Raw genomic sequence first — 20,144 nt, 5'->3', positions numbered from 1 at the left:
TACCCTCAGCCCCTCCACAGAAGAAAAAGGTTTCTTAAATTCTAATCCCTAGGACTTCCCTACTTTATGTTTAACATCTAGAATGAGGCCAGAAGTCAATCTTTGGTGTTGTTTCTCAGACACCATCCACATTTGTTTGTTTGTTTGTGTTTAGAGAAGGTCTTTCTGTTTTGGAACTGCCCAAGTAGACTGGGATGACTAGCTAATGAGCCCCAGCGATCCTCCTGTCTCAGCATCCCCAGCAGTGGGATTATAAAGACACCACTACATCCCACCTTTAAAAGACAACAGACTCAGGTCCTCCTGGTTTTTGCCCACTGGGTGATCTCCCCAGTCCCCAGAGTCGCTTTTAGACAAACAATAACCATTCACCACAAGCATTGTTGATACTGTCACAGGCCAGAAGGAACCTCTCTCTCCCAGTTTCTTTGCATAAACAGTGACATCTAAAACCAATACTTACCCTTTGAGGTTATCACTGTCACATAAAGACATTAATGTGAGGGGAAGTTAATTCACAAGAAATAAAGACTTTTGAAAGCAGCTTCACCAAACTTCAAACCCTGTCTCACTAATCCAGACAGCTAATACAAGCTTCATTTCAAAGACGATACACTCCAGCAAAGAGAAACACGCAACTCTGTTAGCCAACCACTCAGAGAAAAGGCATTTTCCATATTTGGATTGTGGCACGACAGAGTCTTTTAAATGTATTTTAGTTTTTTGTTAAGGTGAAAATTGAGTTCTCTATAAACACCAATAATGTTTACCCATCCATGAGTAATAAACCGCTTTGAAAATGTGACAACTTTGGCACATCTCAGAACACGGAGAATCTCTAAATTCTCTGTATAACATCTGGGCATCCATGAAGTACATTGAGCCCTTCCATGGGCATGGACTTCAGGCTCAAATCCCTGCTGCACACATTTCCTTTTTCACAACCACTTCTTTTTTTCTCCTACTGTGTTCCGAACACCTCCTTTTCATGCCAACAGCTGTTTCCAGCCGTGTTTTTTGTTTGTTTATTTGTTTATTTTGTTTTGTTTTTCGAGACAGGGTTTCTCTGTGTAGTTTTAGTGCCTGTTCTGGATCTCTCTCTGTAGATCAAGCTGGCCTCGAACTCACAGAGATCCGCCTGGCTCTGCTTTCCGAGTGCTGGGATTAAAGGCGTGCGCTACCATGGCCCGGCCTCCAGCCGTATTTTAGTAGGTATGCTATGTCCTGCTCTGTGGATCTGTAACTCAGTGACAGTAATGACATGTGCTGGCGATAACCTCCTGAACGATATCCTTAAAACAGCCCGTGGAGGCCATCCCACTGTAAATACAGATAGGGGTGTTGGGTGACAGCCACCGAGAAAGCAGATTCAATATTGGTAAGGTCTGCCCTGCCCATCCCCTAATGCCATTCTCTTTTTTGGGCGGGGGAGGAGGTTGGTTTTTCAAGACAGGGTTTCTCTGTGTAACAGCCCTGGCTGTCCTGGAACTTTCTGTGTAGACCAGGCTGGCCTCAAACTCACAGAGATCCACCTGCCTCTGCCTCTCCAGTACTGGGATTAAAGGCGTGTGCCACCACTGCCCAGTACCACATTTCAAATGGAACCCCTTCTGCAGAGTTGGCATCCCCAAATCTGACTGGCGCCACTGTAAGCCACACCACGACCTATGCCTTCTCAGGAGCCTTCCTGTGCCTAGGTGGCTGGGGTACCCAAGTCCTCCAGCAAAGCCTGGAAGATAAGCCAGCAGGAAGAGCAGAGGCCATGGCTGGCCCTCCACAGAAGGTGGAGTCTCTAAGGCCCCTCTCCCTGTCTCTCCCAGATGCTGCTATCTGTACCCGGGAAGGTGATGCCCTTCCTCTTAAGTCTCACGCTACTCCAAAAGCCTAGCTGCTTGGGGTTTCCCTGTGTTGCCTTGGCAAGGAGGAGGGAGCCGACCAGAAAACTTGATTATCCCAGGGAATTGACTCTGACGATGGCCATGGCTTGGAGGCTGGGGATGTGCAGAGGCAGAGGTGAGGGGAAACGGGTGGACCGGAAGGAAGAGCAGGTCAAGGGAGGGAGATAGGGTGGGGAGGCCTGGGCCTTGAAGAACCAGTTTCAGCCCCCTGGCCCCTCAAGGATTCCAGTACTGGGCCTTGGGGACTCTGGGGAGTTGGAAGAAGAGAGGAGAGGGGAAGATCACGGGGAAGTGGTTCGGAGATGCCCATCCATGACCTATGGGAGAGATCTCACACAGGCTACCCCGCACTCGGGACAGTCTGTTCAGAGTCCTGGAGCTGAGCAGGCTGTGGGGTCTATAGTCACAGCAGCACAGGCCAGAGTTGTGGACACTAATTGCAGAAGTAGTTCAATAAGCAAGGAAAGACTCAGTCCTCTGAGGGGTTGGGTTTCTCTTAAACTCAACTCTTCACCTCTGTATCTAAGGCACCGCCTGTCTTGAGCTCCGAGCCTGTAATAAAGACACATCTCCTCACCTCTCCTTCCATACTTAAGATTGCAGACACACTTTCCCACCACTTAGTGAGTGAACAGACCCAGACAGTACTCCAAGTTTGCCCTGAGAAGCTCAAGGCTCAGAGGGACTATCACCTCCAAAAATATGGACATTCTACTCCAAAGAACACAACCTAAGCGTACTCTGGGTATCGGTCGGTTGGTTTTTGTAACCAAAAATCCATGTTCTAGTAGGCAATATACTGATAGGAACATGGTCAAGTGTAGTGAATTTGAAGTCATCAGCCCGGGTTCAGATCCTGACTTGACCTTGGACAAGTGGCTTAACCTCATGGGGCCTTCCTTTCTTCTTCAGCCGTGAGAGATGTATCTGAGGCTCTCCTTGGAAGGATGCTGCAGGAATGTGATGGAATAAGGCCCACTGGGCACTTGGGAAAGTACCGGGCACACATGATCATGTGTCAGTATGAGCACTGCTTCCATGTCACCAAGGGCTCCCGGGCACTCCAGACCAGGTGTTAAATGTTCTACCTGGTACTTAGCTGGTGGCCTTTGTGTAAGCAGCCTCCCTCAAGCATGTGATGTGCACCTAGAGAATGGAGCCAGATGCCTGTCTCGACAAGCTCTGGCAGGTCAAGGGTGGGCAGAGCCCCTGTTGCCCAGACAACTTCAGATATTAGCATTTGGGGGTGGGGGGCATGGCCAGTGGTCAAGCACATGCCCAGCATGCACAAGGCTCTGGGCTCAAACCCCAGCACCACACGCCCACACAAATACATTCATTGTTCATGCTGTCTGTAGACATCCAAGTCACGGGAAGCCCCCAGGAAATGCTCTTTGATTGAAGTCGCTGACTAAAAGCCCAGGAGAACTAGCTCAATGTGGAGATTAAAGGAGAAGGAATGAGTAAGTGGACGAGAGAGGGAGGCAGACGGGGCTAGGAAGTGGACTTATTGGAAATGTTGCTGAGCTGGGCGCCGAGGCTCAGGAGCAGCTGGAAGCAGCCAGACCCAGCCCAAGAATGTCTTCTCCCTTTTCCTCTCCAGCACTCAGCAGGAGCAGCTGTAGGCAGCCAGCAGGCTCCAAATAACTGGCCTAGCAAGGGGTCAGCTGCGCAAGGCCCTGAAATAGCTGCAACTCGAGACACAGAGCACCCACCACATGGCAGAGGCAAAGGGCCCCTGAGTGAGCTAACATGGAGAAGGGGTACAGCTGTGGCCAGCCCCCAAATCCAAGAGAACACCTTGGGACTCTCCCAGGATGAGGGTAACCTAGAGCCACAAGCCATGGGGTGTCCCCACATTTGGAAGCAACAAGTTATGTAAGCAGCTGCCGGCTTGGGGGGGCGGGGCTAGTGATGGGGGCAGAGATGGCACAGATCTTGAAAGGAGCTGCTCAGCCACTAGGCTTCATGTCCCTCAGTGCCTGCCAATTCTGGGGCCTGGCGGTGGTCCTGGACCAGAGCAGAAGGGGGGGGGACTGTTAGTACTCTCCTGTGTCCACCCATAGGCCGAAGAGGGGCCCGGACCTGGCTCCTGGCAACCAGCAGGCAGCTAGTTGAGGCTTAGAGGCAGGAAGAATGCAAATTAGGCTCAGTTCCACCAGTCTTAGCATCTTAGATTGGATAGGAACTCAAAGGAAGCGAGAGACTAGGCAACCCATATACCCTGCCGACTTCTCACGCAAGCCTTGCCTAGAGTGCCCCTGGGGAAGCCCGCCACCTCAGAAAGCTTCCTGTGTCTGTATAAGTCCAACTGTTTAAAAAAAAATCATTTCCCTTGGGTGGGGCACAGAGCTCACTCGGTAGGGTGCTTGCCTAGAATACACCAAGGCCTGGGTTTGGTATCCAACACCTAACCAGCCAGGCACCTGTAGTATACACCTGTGATCCCAGAACTCCAGAGGTGGGGGCAGAAGCATCAGGAGTTCAAGGTCATCCATCCTAGACTACACAATGAACCTGAGGGCAGCCTGGGCTACATAAAACCTTGTCTTGAAAAGCTTTCCTGGTTTGGATTCTTGAATGGGAGATCATTCCCCGGGGCCCCTGAGTCTCTTCTTTGGGTTAAATGTCACCTTGAGAATAAAGCTCTCCAACCCAAGCTGAGACGCTCATCCTGTTTTGGAGAGGGTCAGGGAAGGACGTGCCTAGGCAGCAGGACAGACTGCCGCCGCTGAAAGGCACACTCAGTGCAATATTGCTGGCAAGTTCGTGGAAATCAACCTGAGCCAGGCCATGGGTAACGCTGGCTGGTGAGGAGAGCCAAGGGCCAGCTCTCACCTGCAACACCCAGCCTTGCAACACATAGCCGGTGGCACAGGGTGGCCAAGGCAGGTCCTGGCACTGGCATAAGGGGCCAATTTGAAGCTGGGCCACCACCAGCCCAGACTCTTGTTTGTCTGGATTCTCACGTCCGCAGCACTGGGCAATCTTTTAGCATGGGGTTGCAGCAGCCAGCCCCCGTTTGGAAGGTGCTGCCAGGACATTTACTGTCTCCATAAACATCCTCCTGCTGGTCTGCATCTGACCCAGGCAGGAGAAGGAGCCATGGAGGCAGTACCCAGCTCAGATGGACCAAGGGTTTCTCAACGCTCTGGGCGTACCCTGAAAACCACACTGGCCTCCACCCTTCCCCTTTAAACTCAGCTGTGGGCAGCCCAGAAGAAACAAACATGATTTGTGAGGCCACTGAGGGAAGTGTCAAATGTTCCAGAATCACTTGAAGTCAGACTCCTTGGTTGAATCATGGAGCCAGCGGCTCCCAGAATCATTTGATGTAGTGGCTCTCAAACTTTTGTTGTGTTTATTTGTTTTTTGGTTAGTTGTTGACTTTGGTTGTGTGCCTTTAGTTTTTGAGACAGGATTTTGTATCCTGGGCCGGCTTGGAACTCACAGTGATCCTTCTACCTCAGCCTTCCGATGGCTAGGATGACAGGTGTGACCACCACACCCACCTCACGTGTTCTTTTTTAAACTAGGGGTATCTTTGTTCCAGTACACCAGACACTGTGGTTGATGTCTGGCAGGTGGGCACCATGCCCACTCCCCACACCTCTACACTTCGCTGTCTCAGAGATGTCCTGGGGAGCCCCAGGGTTCCAAAGAACCTCATTGGAGAACAAGATTCATCTCAGATCTTAGATTGCATGGTTTTCCTGTATGACAGAAGACATGCATGGATTTTTCTATTTGGTAATGGTGACCATGGCAAATATGGCAAATTTGGCAAATTGGGTATTCTTTTTTTAACCTAAAGACAAAACCTGTTTTCACATGTAAACACCTTTCCTGTATCTGTGAGCCTCTGCAGATACCTGCTAGCTAAGTGGGGCATGGATAATTATGGCCAAGTAATCCAGAGGCCAAGGCAAGAGATGCTGGCAACTGCCCGGCTTGCGAGCAGCTGGGCCAGGTCTTGATTTGGTGGCTCTCTCCTGCTTCTGAAAGGAGGGCCTGGTCCCCAGTTCTGCAGGACCCAGCTCTCCCTTCCCCTCAGGTCCCACTGTGACCTTCTCACCCCCGCAGGTCCTACCAAGGCCCCTAGAACTACACCTGGAGCCAATGAGACACGATGTGGAAACGTGGCAATGCCTTTTCTGTAGGTGACAGACAGTCCAGGTTTGGCAATTCCATGGACATGATCTCATGTTGCTCACACTAGTCTGCTCTAGGACAGGAGACCCATATGAAGCCCTTGAGAATCTGGGGAAAACATCAGCCAGTCAGACCTGCCCTCTACACTGAATCAGATACCCTGGGACCCCATTACCTCTTTCATGGCCCAACACTACTGGAGCCCTGGCAACCTCCTTTGCCATCTACTTGAGCAGACTATCCTTCCTGCCTTGAGCTCTCAGACACCCTGTTCTAGACAAAATGGGTCTTCAGTGACTACCTGGAGGTGGGCATTCAGACTTAAGGGGGACTCACAATCAGAGAAGCTGGAAGGCAGTACAGCCCAGGCTCCTGATTCAAACAAGCCACTACCGCCTGCACGACCTTGGGCAAATCAGTAGACCTCTCTGCAACATACACATAATAACACCTCTCCCTGTGCACAGAAGATGCATGCCACCTTAGAAAACAGGACAATGCACCATGCAAACCACTCAGACCTGCACAGGCCCCAGGTGTTCAGGGGAGGGTGTGTCATCCTGTGTAAGGAGAGATGGAAAAGAAGCTCAGATGGAGGAAGGGAGGGTTTGGTGCTTGGGCCTTGACACAGTTGGTGAGATTTGAAGTGAGAAGAAAAAGAAAATGCCTGGAAGAATCTCTGCAGAAGGAACAGTAGGATTTGGGGGGAGAGGGAGCATTGGATGTAGCCCAGGCTGGCCTCATGTAGCCCAGGATGGCCGCAGACTCAATCTGAGCATGACTTTATCCTCCTGCCTCTGCTTCCCATGTATATGTACTACCATACCTGGTCAAATTATTCTTTTTAAGGAAAACTGTCAAAGATGGAGAAATCGTTATCAGCATCGTGCCCCCAGTGGTCTACCCCATGCCAGGACTAGTACAGGCTCCTTAAACTGCAGTTGGCCTCTGGAACCCAGCAGCTGAGGCTGAGCATAGACACTGGTTAAGTCAGGGAAGCAGCCAGCCCACCCAGGTGGCAGCACACACTCAGAACACCTCAGACTGGATACAGCCCCCGGGCCTCATCTCAGGGGGCTGAGGAGGCTCTCGGTGCAGGGCTGCAAAGCTGGACCACTGCCCTGGATAAACAGCCCCCTGGGACCTGGCTGAAAGCCACCCGAGTCTTCACGTGTAACACCCTCTAGCAGGCAGGTGCGGCTTTCCACCCGGACCTGGAAGTTGGCTTCGGAAAGAGGAGAAGAAGGGCATGAACCTTGTAAACCCCACTTCCGGCCCTCAGACACTGCCACTACCACTCCGATGTGGCACCAGATCTGCTCACACTGACCTCATGTCCAGATTGGCTGGGGATGCCAATTCCAGATCCTCCCCACCACGCCTTGGGCCGGGCACTCCCTCCATCAGCCAGGGTTCCTCCCATTAAATACCCAGACGGCTCGGGAGCCCCCGGATCATTTGACTCTCTCTGTGTGCCCAGTTGTACACAACCCTCGTGGCCACAAGCTGCCTCTGCCTTTCTTCTTCACGCTCCCTTCCAGAACGGGACTTCCCTCTTGGCTCACTCCCCATCCCGTGCCAGTGTACATCCATTTATGGCTAAATTGTTCTTCAGCCACTCCGTTCTTTCACCAACTTGGATTTCTTTTCCCACAGAAGTCCTCCTGGATCGTTCCCAGTGGCACCCTACAGCTGGACACTTCAGGTCACACTTAAGTGCAGAATCAGATTTGGGCCACTTCAGAGCTGTGAGGTGGCGTGTCCCTTGGTGCAAAACTCATCAAGGTGAGGAGCCGGGTTTTCAATGATCCCATCACTCTCCCTTCTCTTCAAAGAGCCCAGGCCATGGCAGGCACGACATGCTGTCCGGGACACCTTGTGAGTGGAGTCTGGGCTCACCAGCCTTTTGCAAGGTCATAGCCACTCGCTCTAACGTTTTTCTCTTTGGGACACAGTCTCATGTAGTCCAGGCTGGCCTTGAACTCACAATACTCCTGCCTCCGTCTCCTAAATACTGAGGTTACAGGCCTGTGTTCCACACCAAGTTGAGAAGCAAGGAGACCACGAGAAACTGGGATAGGAGTTTATCTGTTCTAGTATTAATCACCCCATAAAACTTGTGTTTATTTGGTTGCTGGCAGGCCTTTCTTCCTGGAGGTACGTAGCTGTTATTGTTGGAGATAGCATCCCAGGTCCGGGCCAGGGCACCCGCAGGAAAGAGGGTGAGCTACTGAGCGCCACCACATGGGGAAGTGACCTGGAAGGCGGGGAATCAGCCTGCAGACTGTGTCTGGACGACAGTGAAGGCGAGTTAGGACCCTGCCTCGACACTGTCCACTTCTTCAGGAGTACAGCCCATTCATCTATGGGCTGGCTCAAATCCCGGATGTGTGCCCTGCCACACTCAGTGTGCCAAGAGCGTGAGAACACCTGTACTCTGAAGATTGGACGGCCAGGTGTGGAGACTGTGGCTCCACACACAAGCTGGAGGGGCCAGGGGAACCTGGAGGAGTTCCTGAAGGTCTAATAGTCTTTGGAGGATAGTCAACCCAGGAGAGAGTGGCCCATCTTCAGAGCCACCAAGAAAAGGAACAAGTTTCTTAAGAGGAGAGAGAGCTGTTAAGAGGGGGACTATGAAAGGTTCGAATGTGCTAGGCATGGTGGCACAGGCCTGGGATCCCAGCCACCTTCGGGGCCCCCAGGGACCCATGCCTTCACCCCACCACCTCATTCTTCTCATCCATCTTCCTCCCCCAGCCTCCTCCCTATCTCTATCCCCTCCCCCTCCATCTCTCTTGTTTTACACACACACACACACACACACACACACACACACACACATCAATTTAGGAGGAGCGAAATGAAGAGCTATTTTAATCTACTAATTGGCTTTAGGGGCCATAATCCTCGTTTGAAGATGCCAGGGATTGCAGTGATTTACGCAGGGACAGCAGTCACAGGCCTCAGCCTCCTCATCGAGTATGCAAAGTGGCCCGCAGCAGATCCAAGGGCAACTCGGCTACTCAGAGCAAACCCATGTATAGTCACAGGAGGGGGGGGGGGTCAGGCTGGGTTGGTCAGCCTGGGCTCCAGCACCAGCGTGAGGCCCTGCTGATTCATCTCCGGCTTCCACCCCTACTTATTCTCAATACCCTGAAGGTCGGAGTCCCCATGTCACTAGGAACGGGGGCCCCCCTGTTCCCACCCATCGTCCAGTTCCTGGAATGTGTGCGGCCTGCTTGAGCCTCCTCTTTCAAGAAGCTTCTGGAGAGTCTACCGCCAAGCCTCCCTTCACTTCCTGCCTCCTTTTATGTGTAAACCTGCCGGAGGGCGGAGGGCGGAGGGCGGTGGGAACTCCTTGTTCAGACCCAGCTCGGCCACATCCCTACATGGGCAGGCCAGGCCTTCCACAGACCTCAGTCTTCTCCCTGCCAAATGGGGATGAGAAGCACTCTTCTAGGCCTGCCCAGAGGTTAAGTGAGCTAATGATGGAAGCGTCCCGGCGGATGAGAGGGATTCTATGACCACAGAGGTTAGCAATTTACATCCAGGTTGGATGTCGATTGAGTCCTGGTGTCTCCTCTGCCTCCCTAACTGCCCAGTGAGGCCAGGGCTGTCTGAGGTAGGGCTGGCCTCCTTCAGCTCCACCCACCCGCTCTCTTCTTCAGCTAACATCTTCCAGCGCTTCCTCTCAGCCAGCCTCCAATCTCCCCTCCCACGCTGCCGCCTAAACCCAGCAAGACTTGCAAGGTTGAATGAGTTAGTCTCTAGAGCAGCGGTTCTCGGCCTTCCGAATGCTGCGGCCCTTTATCCGGTTCCTCACGTTGTGGTGACCCCCCAACCATAAAATGACTTTCGCTGCTATGTTTTAACTGTAATTTTGCTATTATGAATTGTAATGTAAATATCCGTGTTTTCTGTGAAAGGATCCTTCGATACCCTCCGAAGGGGTCACGATCCACAGGTTGAGAACCACGGCTCTAAAGGCAGCTGGCAGTGTAGAACTTCCTCGAAGGAACTCCTGTCCTCTGGGAAAACAGACACAAGGATGGCTGAGGCTGCCCGAGACCACAGAGCTGTGGTGGGAACAGGATAGAGAGGAAAATTCTGACCAGAGGCCTCAGGGAGGAGGCAGCTTCCAAGCTAGGCCTTCAAGCAAGATGGGGACTGTGAGGAAAGGCACGCTTGGCCAGACCTGGTGGCACAGGCCTGCAATCTCACATACTCGGGAGGCTGAGGCAGGAAAACGCAAGTACACAGCCAGCCCAGACAACCCAGTGAGACCCTGTCTCAAGATGGAGAGTCGAAAGCTCCCATTCAGTGGTGGGGCACTCACCTAGCATGCAGGAGGCCCCTCACACAACAAGACGGTGACCTTCTCAAGAGCAGGAAGTCACCACTCATTCTCTGCCCTCCACCACGTGGCAGGGACCCGGGTAAGACACAGACATTTTTCAGAGCGGGTGGTTGAGGCTGGACTGGATGAGTGGCCTGGGGCTCAGACTTAAGCTCTGGAATTCCACTGCCTTCCAGTGTGAGAGCCAGGAGACACCAGGGCAGCAGGAAGGGGCTCTCGTGTGTGAACCCTGGGTTAAGCGGATTGTCCTCCACAGGATAGGTAGGGATGATTGACAGCCACTGGCCACTACTGTGCATCAGCTGATCCTCATCTGTCCATCCTTTGAGACCTCAGCACAGTCATTACTGCCCCGCAGTACACGTGGGTCCTACCTGGTGCAGGCACCCTTGTGCTGGACCAGGGTCCAGCCCAGATTTGTCTCGCTAGCTAAGGCACATCATTTCTGGCAGGTAAAGGCCCTCAGGTATACCCAGTACATACAGGAAGTGGGGGGGGGGCACCCAGCCAGCCCGGATACCCTTCTTCAGTAGGTTGTCACCAGGAATAGCCTGTTTGGGGCCCTAAACATCTCAGCAGGAATGCAGGGACACTTTTATTGACTTGAAAAACAGAAAGTTCCTAAACTGCTAGTTAACAAAAACAGCCTCCTGATGTTTGGAACTTAACACACAGGCTTCTGGCAATTACTCACGTCTTTGTTTTTACTTTCAGTCTTTACTCAAGTCAAAGGGCTCTGAAAACTTTCACAACTTCTAGGCTTAGGAGGCAGAAAGGAAAACGGGAATGGGTTTTGAACCCCACCCCCACCCCCGGTGGCATCTCTCTCTGTGAGAGAGAGTGCGTGGGATGGGGACAGAGTGGCTCGCATGTCTTTGAGTCTTTGATACCCAGGACAGTGCGGCCACTTCATCAGTCTCTTCCCAGGACCTGTTTTCCAGACGAGGAAGCTGTCTGATCAGGCACTGTTTGCATGTAGAGTTCACATGTCTGCAAGCACAGACTTGAACATACATGCACACTGGAAAGACGGGCTGGGCTGTTCTCCCCTCCATGACCGGCTCCTTGTGTGACCCTATGCAGTCTGAGGCCTCTGGCGGTCCTGGCAGATGCCATGGCCAGGAAGCCTGTCCCTTGGTGATCTAGGTCCACTTCATCCTCTAATGTCCCCTAGTAGTTCCTAGGGGCTTAGTCCTTCCCCTCCCCATGAAAGGTCTAAGTTAAGCTGCAGGTCTGAGCTCCCGCTCCCAGTGCCTCTTGCTCTCCTCTCCCATCCTCTAGTATCCTTGAAGAAAGCTCTAGGGTAAGGATGGAGCCCAGGTGCCAGGCTAGCTGTAGTCCAGGGCTAGGACACGGTCTTGGACTAGGCAGACCCAGTACAGAGAGTTGGCTGCACCACCCATCCATGACGGACTTAACAACCCTGAATGTGAGTCTCATCAAATAAAGTCCCAGAGTTGCCAGGAGACATGCTGAGGCTTCCACTGCCAACTGTGACCGAAAGCAACATTAACCTCAGCAAGGCAGGAACGGGGCTGCCATTTCTGGTGGTGACAGTTGTACCCCACTCAAAGAGCACCCCGAGGGAGGGCCTGTGTGGGTCACAATCTCACCGAGTTTCACTTGCCAAAGCTGTGGCCAGGAGGGGGAAATTGCAGTTCCTAGAAAAGCCCGGGAGTCGTTCCTGGGCCCCTTAGCCTCCATGAAGCCCCCATGACTCACGGGAATGAAGGTCGGTCCCAGCCCCTGAACCCTGAGGGCTACGCCCTGCCACTCGAGAAGCAGAGGGATGGCACTCACCTAGCAGCTGGACACCCCGCGTGAGACCGTAGACATCCACCAGGGCCCAGAGCGGGTCAGCTGTCCGGACCCCATTGAAGAAAAGCATAGCGGCCGAGTCATTGATGCGGTAGAAGACGCGGCCCTTCTTGTCCACCCAGAAGGCAATGATGTTGCCCTCGTTGGCAAACTCCTCGGGCAGAGCTTTGGCCCAGAAGCCACTCTGAGACACCAGGTCAGGGCAGGCGTACTTGGGCAGCGAGTCGGGGTGGATGCGGGAAGGGTCCTTGCTGGTGAAGCCGAGTCGCAGGGCCCCGCTCCAGCAGCTCTGCTTCTTGGTGATCTGGCCACAGGGGGTGGGGACCCTCAGCCTAGCCTCTCCCCCTTGGTCACAGGACCACAGGGAAAGGGGTGGGCTCACTATAGACGACCCTCAGCCAACTCTTGGGAGTGTCTGGCAGCCGGAAATCTCACTATGAGGCTCATTCCCGCCCACCGCCCACCCCAGGGCCCTTCCTATAGGTTAATGAAGGCCACTCCCACTGAGTCTTATTACCCAGGAAGTCTGGGAAAGGAGTCAGGATGAGAGAAGGGGAGGGGCAGGCTGCTGGTAGAAGAACAGCAGGCCAAAGAGGCCAAAGGCAGGGGTCAGGGGCGCCCACCTTCAGCCGGACTTGCTCGTAGATGAGCACCGGGCGGTTACTGAAGGTGATGGCGTTGCAGAAGCTGGCCTGCCTCTTGACGGCCTTGTGGCTGAGGTCCATGAGGATCTGGGAGCCCTTAGTGTGAGGGTGGAAGAGCAGCGGCGTGGCCTGGAGCCCCCCAGCTGACAGCACGGGCGGGCAGTGCTTCTGTTTGTGATGGCATCGGTGAGAAGTGCCCGGGAAGGAGCCCCCGATGGAGTCTGCAAAGGAACAGGCCACAGCCTCAGAGAACTTAACAGGACCAAGAGCCTGGTCAGGGTCTCCTAGGGGAGGGCTGGGAAAGAAACAGCCATCACCCACTGTGAAGCCCGAGCCTAATCAGTCTTATCAATTAAAAGCAGGAGTCATACATATCAGGGTAATAACCTGAACGATGAGAGAGCAAAGGAACAGCCACCAGTGACTTCTTACCTCTCCAGATCCTCTGACCGAATGGGCCGAGATCCCATCTCCACCCACCTTAGATTCCTGTTTCTACCTCCTGAGTGCTGGGATTAAAGGTGTGAGCCTCCCAAGTGCTGGGATCAAAGGCACGAGCCTCCCAAGTGCTGGGATTAAAAGTGTGAGCCACCACTGCCAGGCTTCTGTGATTAACTAGTGGCTAGCTCCACCCTCTGATCTCCAGGCAAGCTTTATTTGTCAGAACACAAAATATCACACACCACCATAAAATTGGCCAGCATTTCCACCTCCATTAGCATGGCCAGCTGTAACTGCCATCCTTCCTGCTACCACCCACTGTGTTTTCCCAGCCACCACCCCTCTACTGCAGTGGTTCTCAACCTGTGGGTCATGACCCCTTGGGGGGGCACATATCGGACATCCCTCATATCAGATATTTACATTACGATTCATAACAGTAGCAAAATTACAGTTATGCAGTAGCAACAAAAATACTTTTATGGTTGCATGGGGCTCACCACAGCATGAGGAACTGTACTAAAGGATGGCAGCGTTAGGAAGGTTGAGAACCGCTGAGCGACTGGGTTTTTAGCCATCCACCACCTCCAGTCTCTCCTCACCACCAGCAGCGGTGATGGCCCATCACTCCGTCCACTCCATTCACTGTCACCACCAGCGTCTTTCCTTCTATCCATCTTACTCATGATCTCTCATTATCCACTAAATACCAGGTTCTGTCCCCTGGCACTGAAGCTACAAACATAAAACACACATAGCTCTTGTCCTGACGCCAACAATCCTTCCTGGGACATGGACATCGATGGAAATCACCATACTACAGGACGCACAGTGGTCACCACCCAAAGGAAGCACCAGGAAGCCTGTCTCTCAGGAAGACCCCTGGAGGAGGAGGCAATGGGCAGGGCAGCATAGAGAGCTGTGAGCATGCAGCCTCAGTGTCAAGGACATAATGTCCCTCCCTCAAGGCCATCCCTGTGCGCCTCAGGCTTCACTCCTGCTTACCGTGGCCCATGCCAGCAGCCCCGGGGGCACTAGACAAAGGCCTGGCACTTTCCTCCACTACTGAGAATCTACTGAAGTGGGGGAGAGAGCAGGACAGGCTTGGGGGAAGGACAAGCACTTTCCAGATGTGCCGCTAACAGCTGGGAGACAAACGGAAATGGCCAACACTGCAGGATAAGGTGTCTCTGTGGGACACTGGTCGGCCTGTGCCTCAGGAGCAGAAGCTGAGTGGCATCCTTTCTTCCCCAGCTCCTGTGGCCTGCCAGTCTTACGGAAAATGGAACTGCCCATCTTGTCATCTTAAGCAAAGAGCCATGGACAACAACAGGCAGAAGAAGGTGGAGGTGTCCTTCTGGGACTTCTGGGGTGTCTCAGATTTTAGTCCCCATGGGACAGCAACTTAATAGTGCAGCAAGAGGTGGTTAACAGCAGGCCTGCATAGACCCTGGGAGGAGAAGATGGAAACAGGGAGGGGAGGGGAATGGACAACTCTAGAGGCCCTGGAGGCCAAGCCTGTCAGGACACTTACTTTGGTTTTGTGTCAGTTCGAATCTCTGCTTCCTTCTCTTGAGGGCCCAGACACCAAGATCCACAGCCTAGCTGCGACCCTGTGCACACACAGGTTCTAGAGCAAATTCTTGTGTGCCAAGCCCGAGGGATGGGTAGCATGAAAAAGGTTTGCTTTGCTCTCTCCAGGAAGACAGGACGTTCTAGAACTGTCCAGAGGTGCGAGGGCTCTGGCAGCCATCAGTCCACAAGGGCTGGAATATCTCAGGAGTCCCAGATAGTTGGGTGGGCTCCCTAAGTGGCCTCTAGGTTATGTGACAGGTGAGAGGTCATCCCAGGAAGGGAACTCTGGGTAGTGTGGAGGGCAGGAGGTCACCCCAGGTAAAGGGCAGAGGAAGCAGTAGTTTTAAGTACCCTGGCTGGAAGAGGCACCCAGCTGGCTTCAGACACATCTTGAATCTTAATTTTCTGCTGCTGAGGCTAGTGAGATGGCTCGGTGGCTAAGAACATTAGCTATACAAGCATGAGAACCCAAGTTCAAATCCGTGGTGACCATATAAAAAGCCAGGCATGGCCACACTCATGCCTATAATCCCAGTGCTGTGTAGGACAGAGAGCAGGCTTGCTGGAGCTCCTTGGTCTCAGGGAATAAGGCAGAGTGACAGACCAGGACACACACACCCTGGCCTCCAGCCATGTGCCATCTACACACACACATCAGGTGTGTCCCTCCCAGCCACATACATGGAGCTCTCAGCTGTAACATGAATTTTTAAATTGGTCTTTTAATAAAATATCCAGAGCCAGATATTGGGGTAATTGCTGAAAGATCAGAGACAAAGGAACAAGCCACTGCCATGTCTCACCTCTAGGACTCCTCAGCCTGAAAAGCCTTTAGTTCCTGTCTCCTCTACCTTTCTCCACCCTGCCATATCACTTCCTTCCTAGTGCTGGGATTAAAGGTGTGTGTGCTTCCCAAATACTGGTAGCAGAGGCATGAGATCTCAAGTGCTGGGGTTCAAGGAGTGTGACTCCTAAATACTGGGGTTAAAGGTGTGTGCCACCACTGCCTGGCTCTGTTTCTCTCCTAGACTGAATCAGTCTCATGTAGTCCAGGGTGGCTTTGAACTCACAGAGATCCAGACAGTTCTCTGCCTCCCAAGTGCTAGGATTAAAGGTGTGTGCCACCACTTCCTGGCCTCTATGCTTAATCTAGTGGCTTGTTCTGTCCCCTGATCTTCAGGCAAATTTTATTAGGGTACACACTATGTCACCACACTCAGCCCTCATTTGATGCTGGGACAGAACCAGTCCTAGGTGAAAACAGGTTGGCAGTCTGTCTGAGGGGACAGCTTCCAGACAACAGGACACTTACACTTCAGGGTGTTCCCCAAGAGAAGTGAGAACATGACTATAATCTGCGCACGGACTATAGCAGCTTGATTCATGGCCATCCCCAAACCACTCAAGTATGCCTCTGCTGGTGAAGGGGTAGGGTGGTGGGTGTGTCTGCACAGCGATGGTTGCTCTGGGGGAAAAGTGGAAGAACTCAAATGCACGCTCAGCGGCAAAAGCCAGCACAAAAGGTCACCTCCTATGTGACTGCATCTCAGTGACACTGGAGAGGCAGAGGTTTGTGGGGTCAGAGTTTGGGGTGAGGAAAGAGACTTGACTACATAGAGGCCTGAAGGAAGTTCTCATGTTGACAGAAATATTCTGCCTTAATAGTGGTGTTGGTCACAGAAACCACAAACCTGTATGGATGATTGTTACTGGACAGACATTGGACTTCAGCAAGGGGCTGAGGCTGGGGAGATGGCCATCAGGTAAGAGCGCTTCCTGCCCAAGACTGAGGACTTGAGTTCAGCACTCACATAATGAGCTGCGCATAGCTGTGCAGGCATCTGTAACCCCGGCACTCAGAGGGAGAGGAGCAGAGACAGGAGGGTAGCTGGGACTGCCAGCCTTACTCCACATGCAGTGAGAGACCCTGTCTCAGGAGAGCAGAACATGTTATGTCCTCACACCACAAACACACACACACACACACACACACACACACACACACACACACACACACACAATATTGAGTGGGGGAAATATCAGCCAGGTCTTCTGATGATGGCAATAGTGGAATTGAGGTGGAAGAAAGGTGGAATTAAGGGACCCCCGTCACTTGGTCCCAGGAAGGGCTCATAAGATTTAGACCGCCTCAAGGGAGGTCCCCAAGCCAAGCTGGGTTGACACTCTAACCTCCAGCACAAATCCCCTCCCAACCTGTGATGTGAAATGGATGCTACTCCTGTCCCGGTGGGTGGAGAGAAGACGCACTGGCAGTTCCAGTGCCGGGGAGTGTGAGGTCTTCGGGGCTACCTCTCCTGGCCATACTGTGGTTCCAAGGCTTTCGGGACAGCCATCGAGTGACCCCCAGACACTCTTCTCAAGCTGCCTGTGTGATCACCACATGGAGCCACCTCTTTGGTCTGCTGGCCATCCTCTCCCCGGAGTCCCCCAGCTGCTTGGCACCCCCAGCTAAATGTCCGAGGGGAGTCCTTGAGCACCCCATGCGCAGGCTATTAATGCCACCATCCGCACCAGCGTTCCTGGATTCAGTCCCCTCTTGTCTATGTTGCTATCACAGGCCTAGGTCAGGCCTCATCCATCACGTCTCCTCTGAAAGGGCCAGGACTACCCCATAAGGGTACCTAAACTGTGTCTATACACCTCTAGTGTAAGAGTGCGCCTAAGGGGCCAGGGCCACCACATAGCGGTACCTATGGGCTACTGTGAATGGTACCCTCAGAGGTGGTTGATGTGGGGAACCTGACCAGAGCAACCGCCACCCTCGAGTTCCCACTTCTGCTCTCTCCCTGTCACATCTAACATGAAATCCACTGGGCTGCGGGGAGAGAAAGCACAATGAGGATTATTGTATGCACAGTTCTGGCGCCGAGGACCCAGACGGGGCAGCTGGAGGCGGGCTCCCTTCCATCACTTTGAGGATCTCTGTGACACTGTAAGGTCCCCATTCTCTAGATGAACAAGTCAGGACTGGACTAAGAGGCAAAACCAAGATTTGACCGTGCTCTTCCAACGTGTGTCCAGGATGCTTTACCCGACTCTCTATCCAGTACTACAGCTCATCTCCGCATGGTCCCAGGGCGGTAGGTGGAGAGGGGGTGCTGACGAGGCACCCCAGCAAAGGTATGGCTTGTAGTGAGCCCAAGGACTTTGCAACTGCTCAAGCAGAACCCCCATAGTGCCACCAGCTCCCAGCAGATGCCCAAGACAGCCCTGTAGTGACAAGTTTACAAGCTCATGGGAGCCCCCACGAGGGCCCCTGCTGACGCTGATAAGGAGTGAGACTCCCCCAGGGCCCTGTCTTTCTTGGGCATGCAAGCTGTCAGCACAGGCCTGACCCACCTCTGGAGAGAAGAACCTCACAGCCCCCACCCAGCTCTGCCCAGAATTACTGTGGAGTCCGATGGCAGAGCTGCCAAGGAGCAGGGCGGGTGTGGGAGGCACCGCTAACCCTGCTGGGCCACACACTGGGCGGTGTCCTGACTTTCCCTTAATGTCACCTGACACAGACCTGCACAAGTTAACTTACACTTGTGGTCTCTCCAGTGCAGAGGGCCCCAGATCTGAGCTCAATCCTAGCTATCCACAAGCTCACCCACCTTGCCCTGTGTGTGGATACTGTGTGGAGCCTGAGCTTTCCCATCTGTGAAATGGGGTCACCACAGTCTTCATGGGATCAAACAAGACGATGTAGGGACAGCTCAGAAAGTGGTCACTGTTGTATAATCATTGCAAGGTACACCACTCCATGCCTTCCCGCTTCCGTGGCCTCTGCCCCACCTGGTCCCCCTGACCACACCCCTTCTTTCCCAGCCCCACCTGAACTTCTGCAAACCTCTCCAGTCTTCCAAGGCCCAGCTGAGCCCCATGGCTTTTGAGACTACCTTGTTCTGAACCTTGGCCCTGAATACAAGTGCTGGCCTCTCCTTCACCTCCTATAAAGCCTAGCTTGCTTTCGGGTGGGGGGTGTGGAGGAGTTGGGAGGGTAGGGGAGCGGCGAGGGGTGGGAGGGGGAGCAGGAAGCGGGAGGCCTTCGGTTCAAACTCTAGCCAGGCTGCCAAACTGTGACTTGAGGCAAGGTGCTTTACTACTTCAGACCTTGAGTTCTTTATAAAAAGAGGCTCTTGGGGCTGCAGAGATGGCTGAGGATGTGTACTGTTCTTGCAGAGGACCTGAGTTCTGTTTCAGCACCCGCTTTAGGCTACTCACAATCACGCCTAACTCTGGCCTCATCAGGTATCTGCATTTGTGGGCACATACCTCCCAACACACACACACACACACACACACACACACACACACACACACACACACACACACACGGGGGGGGGGGGTAAAGAAAGGGAGAAACATGCATAGTTTAAAATAAAAAAATAAATCTTAAAAAAAAAAATGAGGCCATAACCTCCTTGCTCACTTCTCCCAGCGGTTGTGAGGACCTGGTGAGCACATTGATTCAAAACAATTTTCCAAATTTCAACACCTGAGTCCAGTGTCAAGTTTTGTTTTAAATAAAGTGACAACTATGGCAGGGAGTGTCCATTTATTTTATCTGCAGAGAGCCAGACTCTGCAGCCTTGCCTTCTCCCGGATGCAGCCCTAGTCTCAGACCCCGCGGCACACCGGCCCGACTCAGACAGGCTTGTATGCATTCTCTGACCAGGGCTCCCTCTGCAGGAGAAAGGGGCCAGGAGGCAGGAGACAGGTGATGGAGATGACTGTCCGGCTGGGCGGAAGTGAACGTGGCTTCCCTGAAGGTCTCCGTTTCCCCGGTGGCCTCACCTTCAGGCATGGCTCCATCCATTTCTCAGCTTCGAACCCTTCCTTCCTCCGCCCACTGTGGACTGGCCATTTTCTTGCTCGTCCTGCAGACTTTAAGGTCTTTCAGAAGTCTCTCTTGGACACTGATATGGACTTCTGGGGACCTATCTACCCCCAAACAGAGTGTCCCTTACCACATAGGACTTCGAAACCCTGGGTCACCCCCGGGGCACTCTCGTTTATAGGGTGCTTTCCCTCGGCAATTCTGCATCCAGTGGTTCTGGGCATATGTATCTTTGCAAGAGCTGAGCAAAGTCCCTTCGATGACTCTCTGCCTTCCACAGAGCAGCTTCCTGACTGGGAAGGGCAATAAGATTCCTCGTATCTACCCTTTCCCATGATGGACAGGGACCCGTGAGGATCCCTGGGGGAAGGGCTGCCATCTTGTTCCCTGCCATGTTCCAATGTTCTGCTCTGAGC

General features: G+C 53.1%; 1 protein-coding gene across 2 annotated transcripts in view; it reads right to left on the bottom strand.

Annotated features, from left to right (window-relative positions):
• Neurl1 (neuralized E3 ubiquitin protein ligase 1) overlaps positions 1–20,144 on the bottom strand; it is an 87,061-nt gene that overhangs the window by 7,752 nt on the left and 59,165 nt on the right. For both annotated transcript variants that reach the window (XM_016001837.2, XM_006983312.4), the window contains exons 2-3: positions 12,849–13,090; positions 12,208–12,529 (exon numbers count right to left, since the gene is read on the bottom strand). In XM_016001837.2, the coding sequence (XP_015857323.1) occupies positions 12,208–12,529; positions 12,849–13,090 (564 nt within the window). The remainder of the gene's footprint in view (positions 1–12,207; positions 12,530–12,848; positions 13,091–20,144) is intronic.

This window comes from Peromyscus maniculatus, chromosome 1 (genome assembly GCF_049852395.1).
Source record: "Peromyscus maniculatus bairdii isolate BWxNUB_F1_BW_parent chromosome 1, HU_Pman_BW_mat_3.1, whole genome shotgun sequence".
NCBI lineage: Eukaryota > Metazoa > Chordata > Mammalia > Rodentia > Cricetidae > Peromyscus > Peromyscus maniculatus.
Note: the sequence above shows the minus strand (reverse complement) of the source record. Positions and strands in the feature narration are given on the sequence as shown.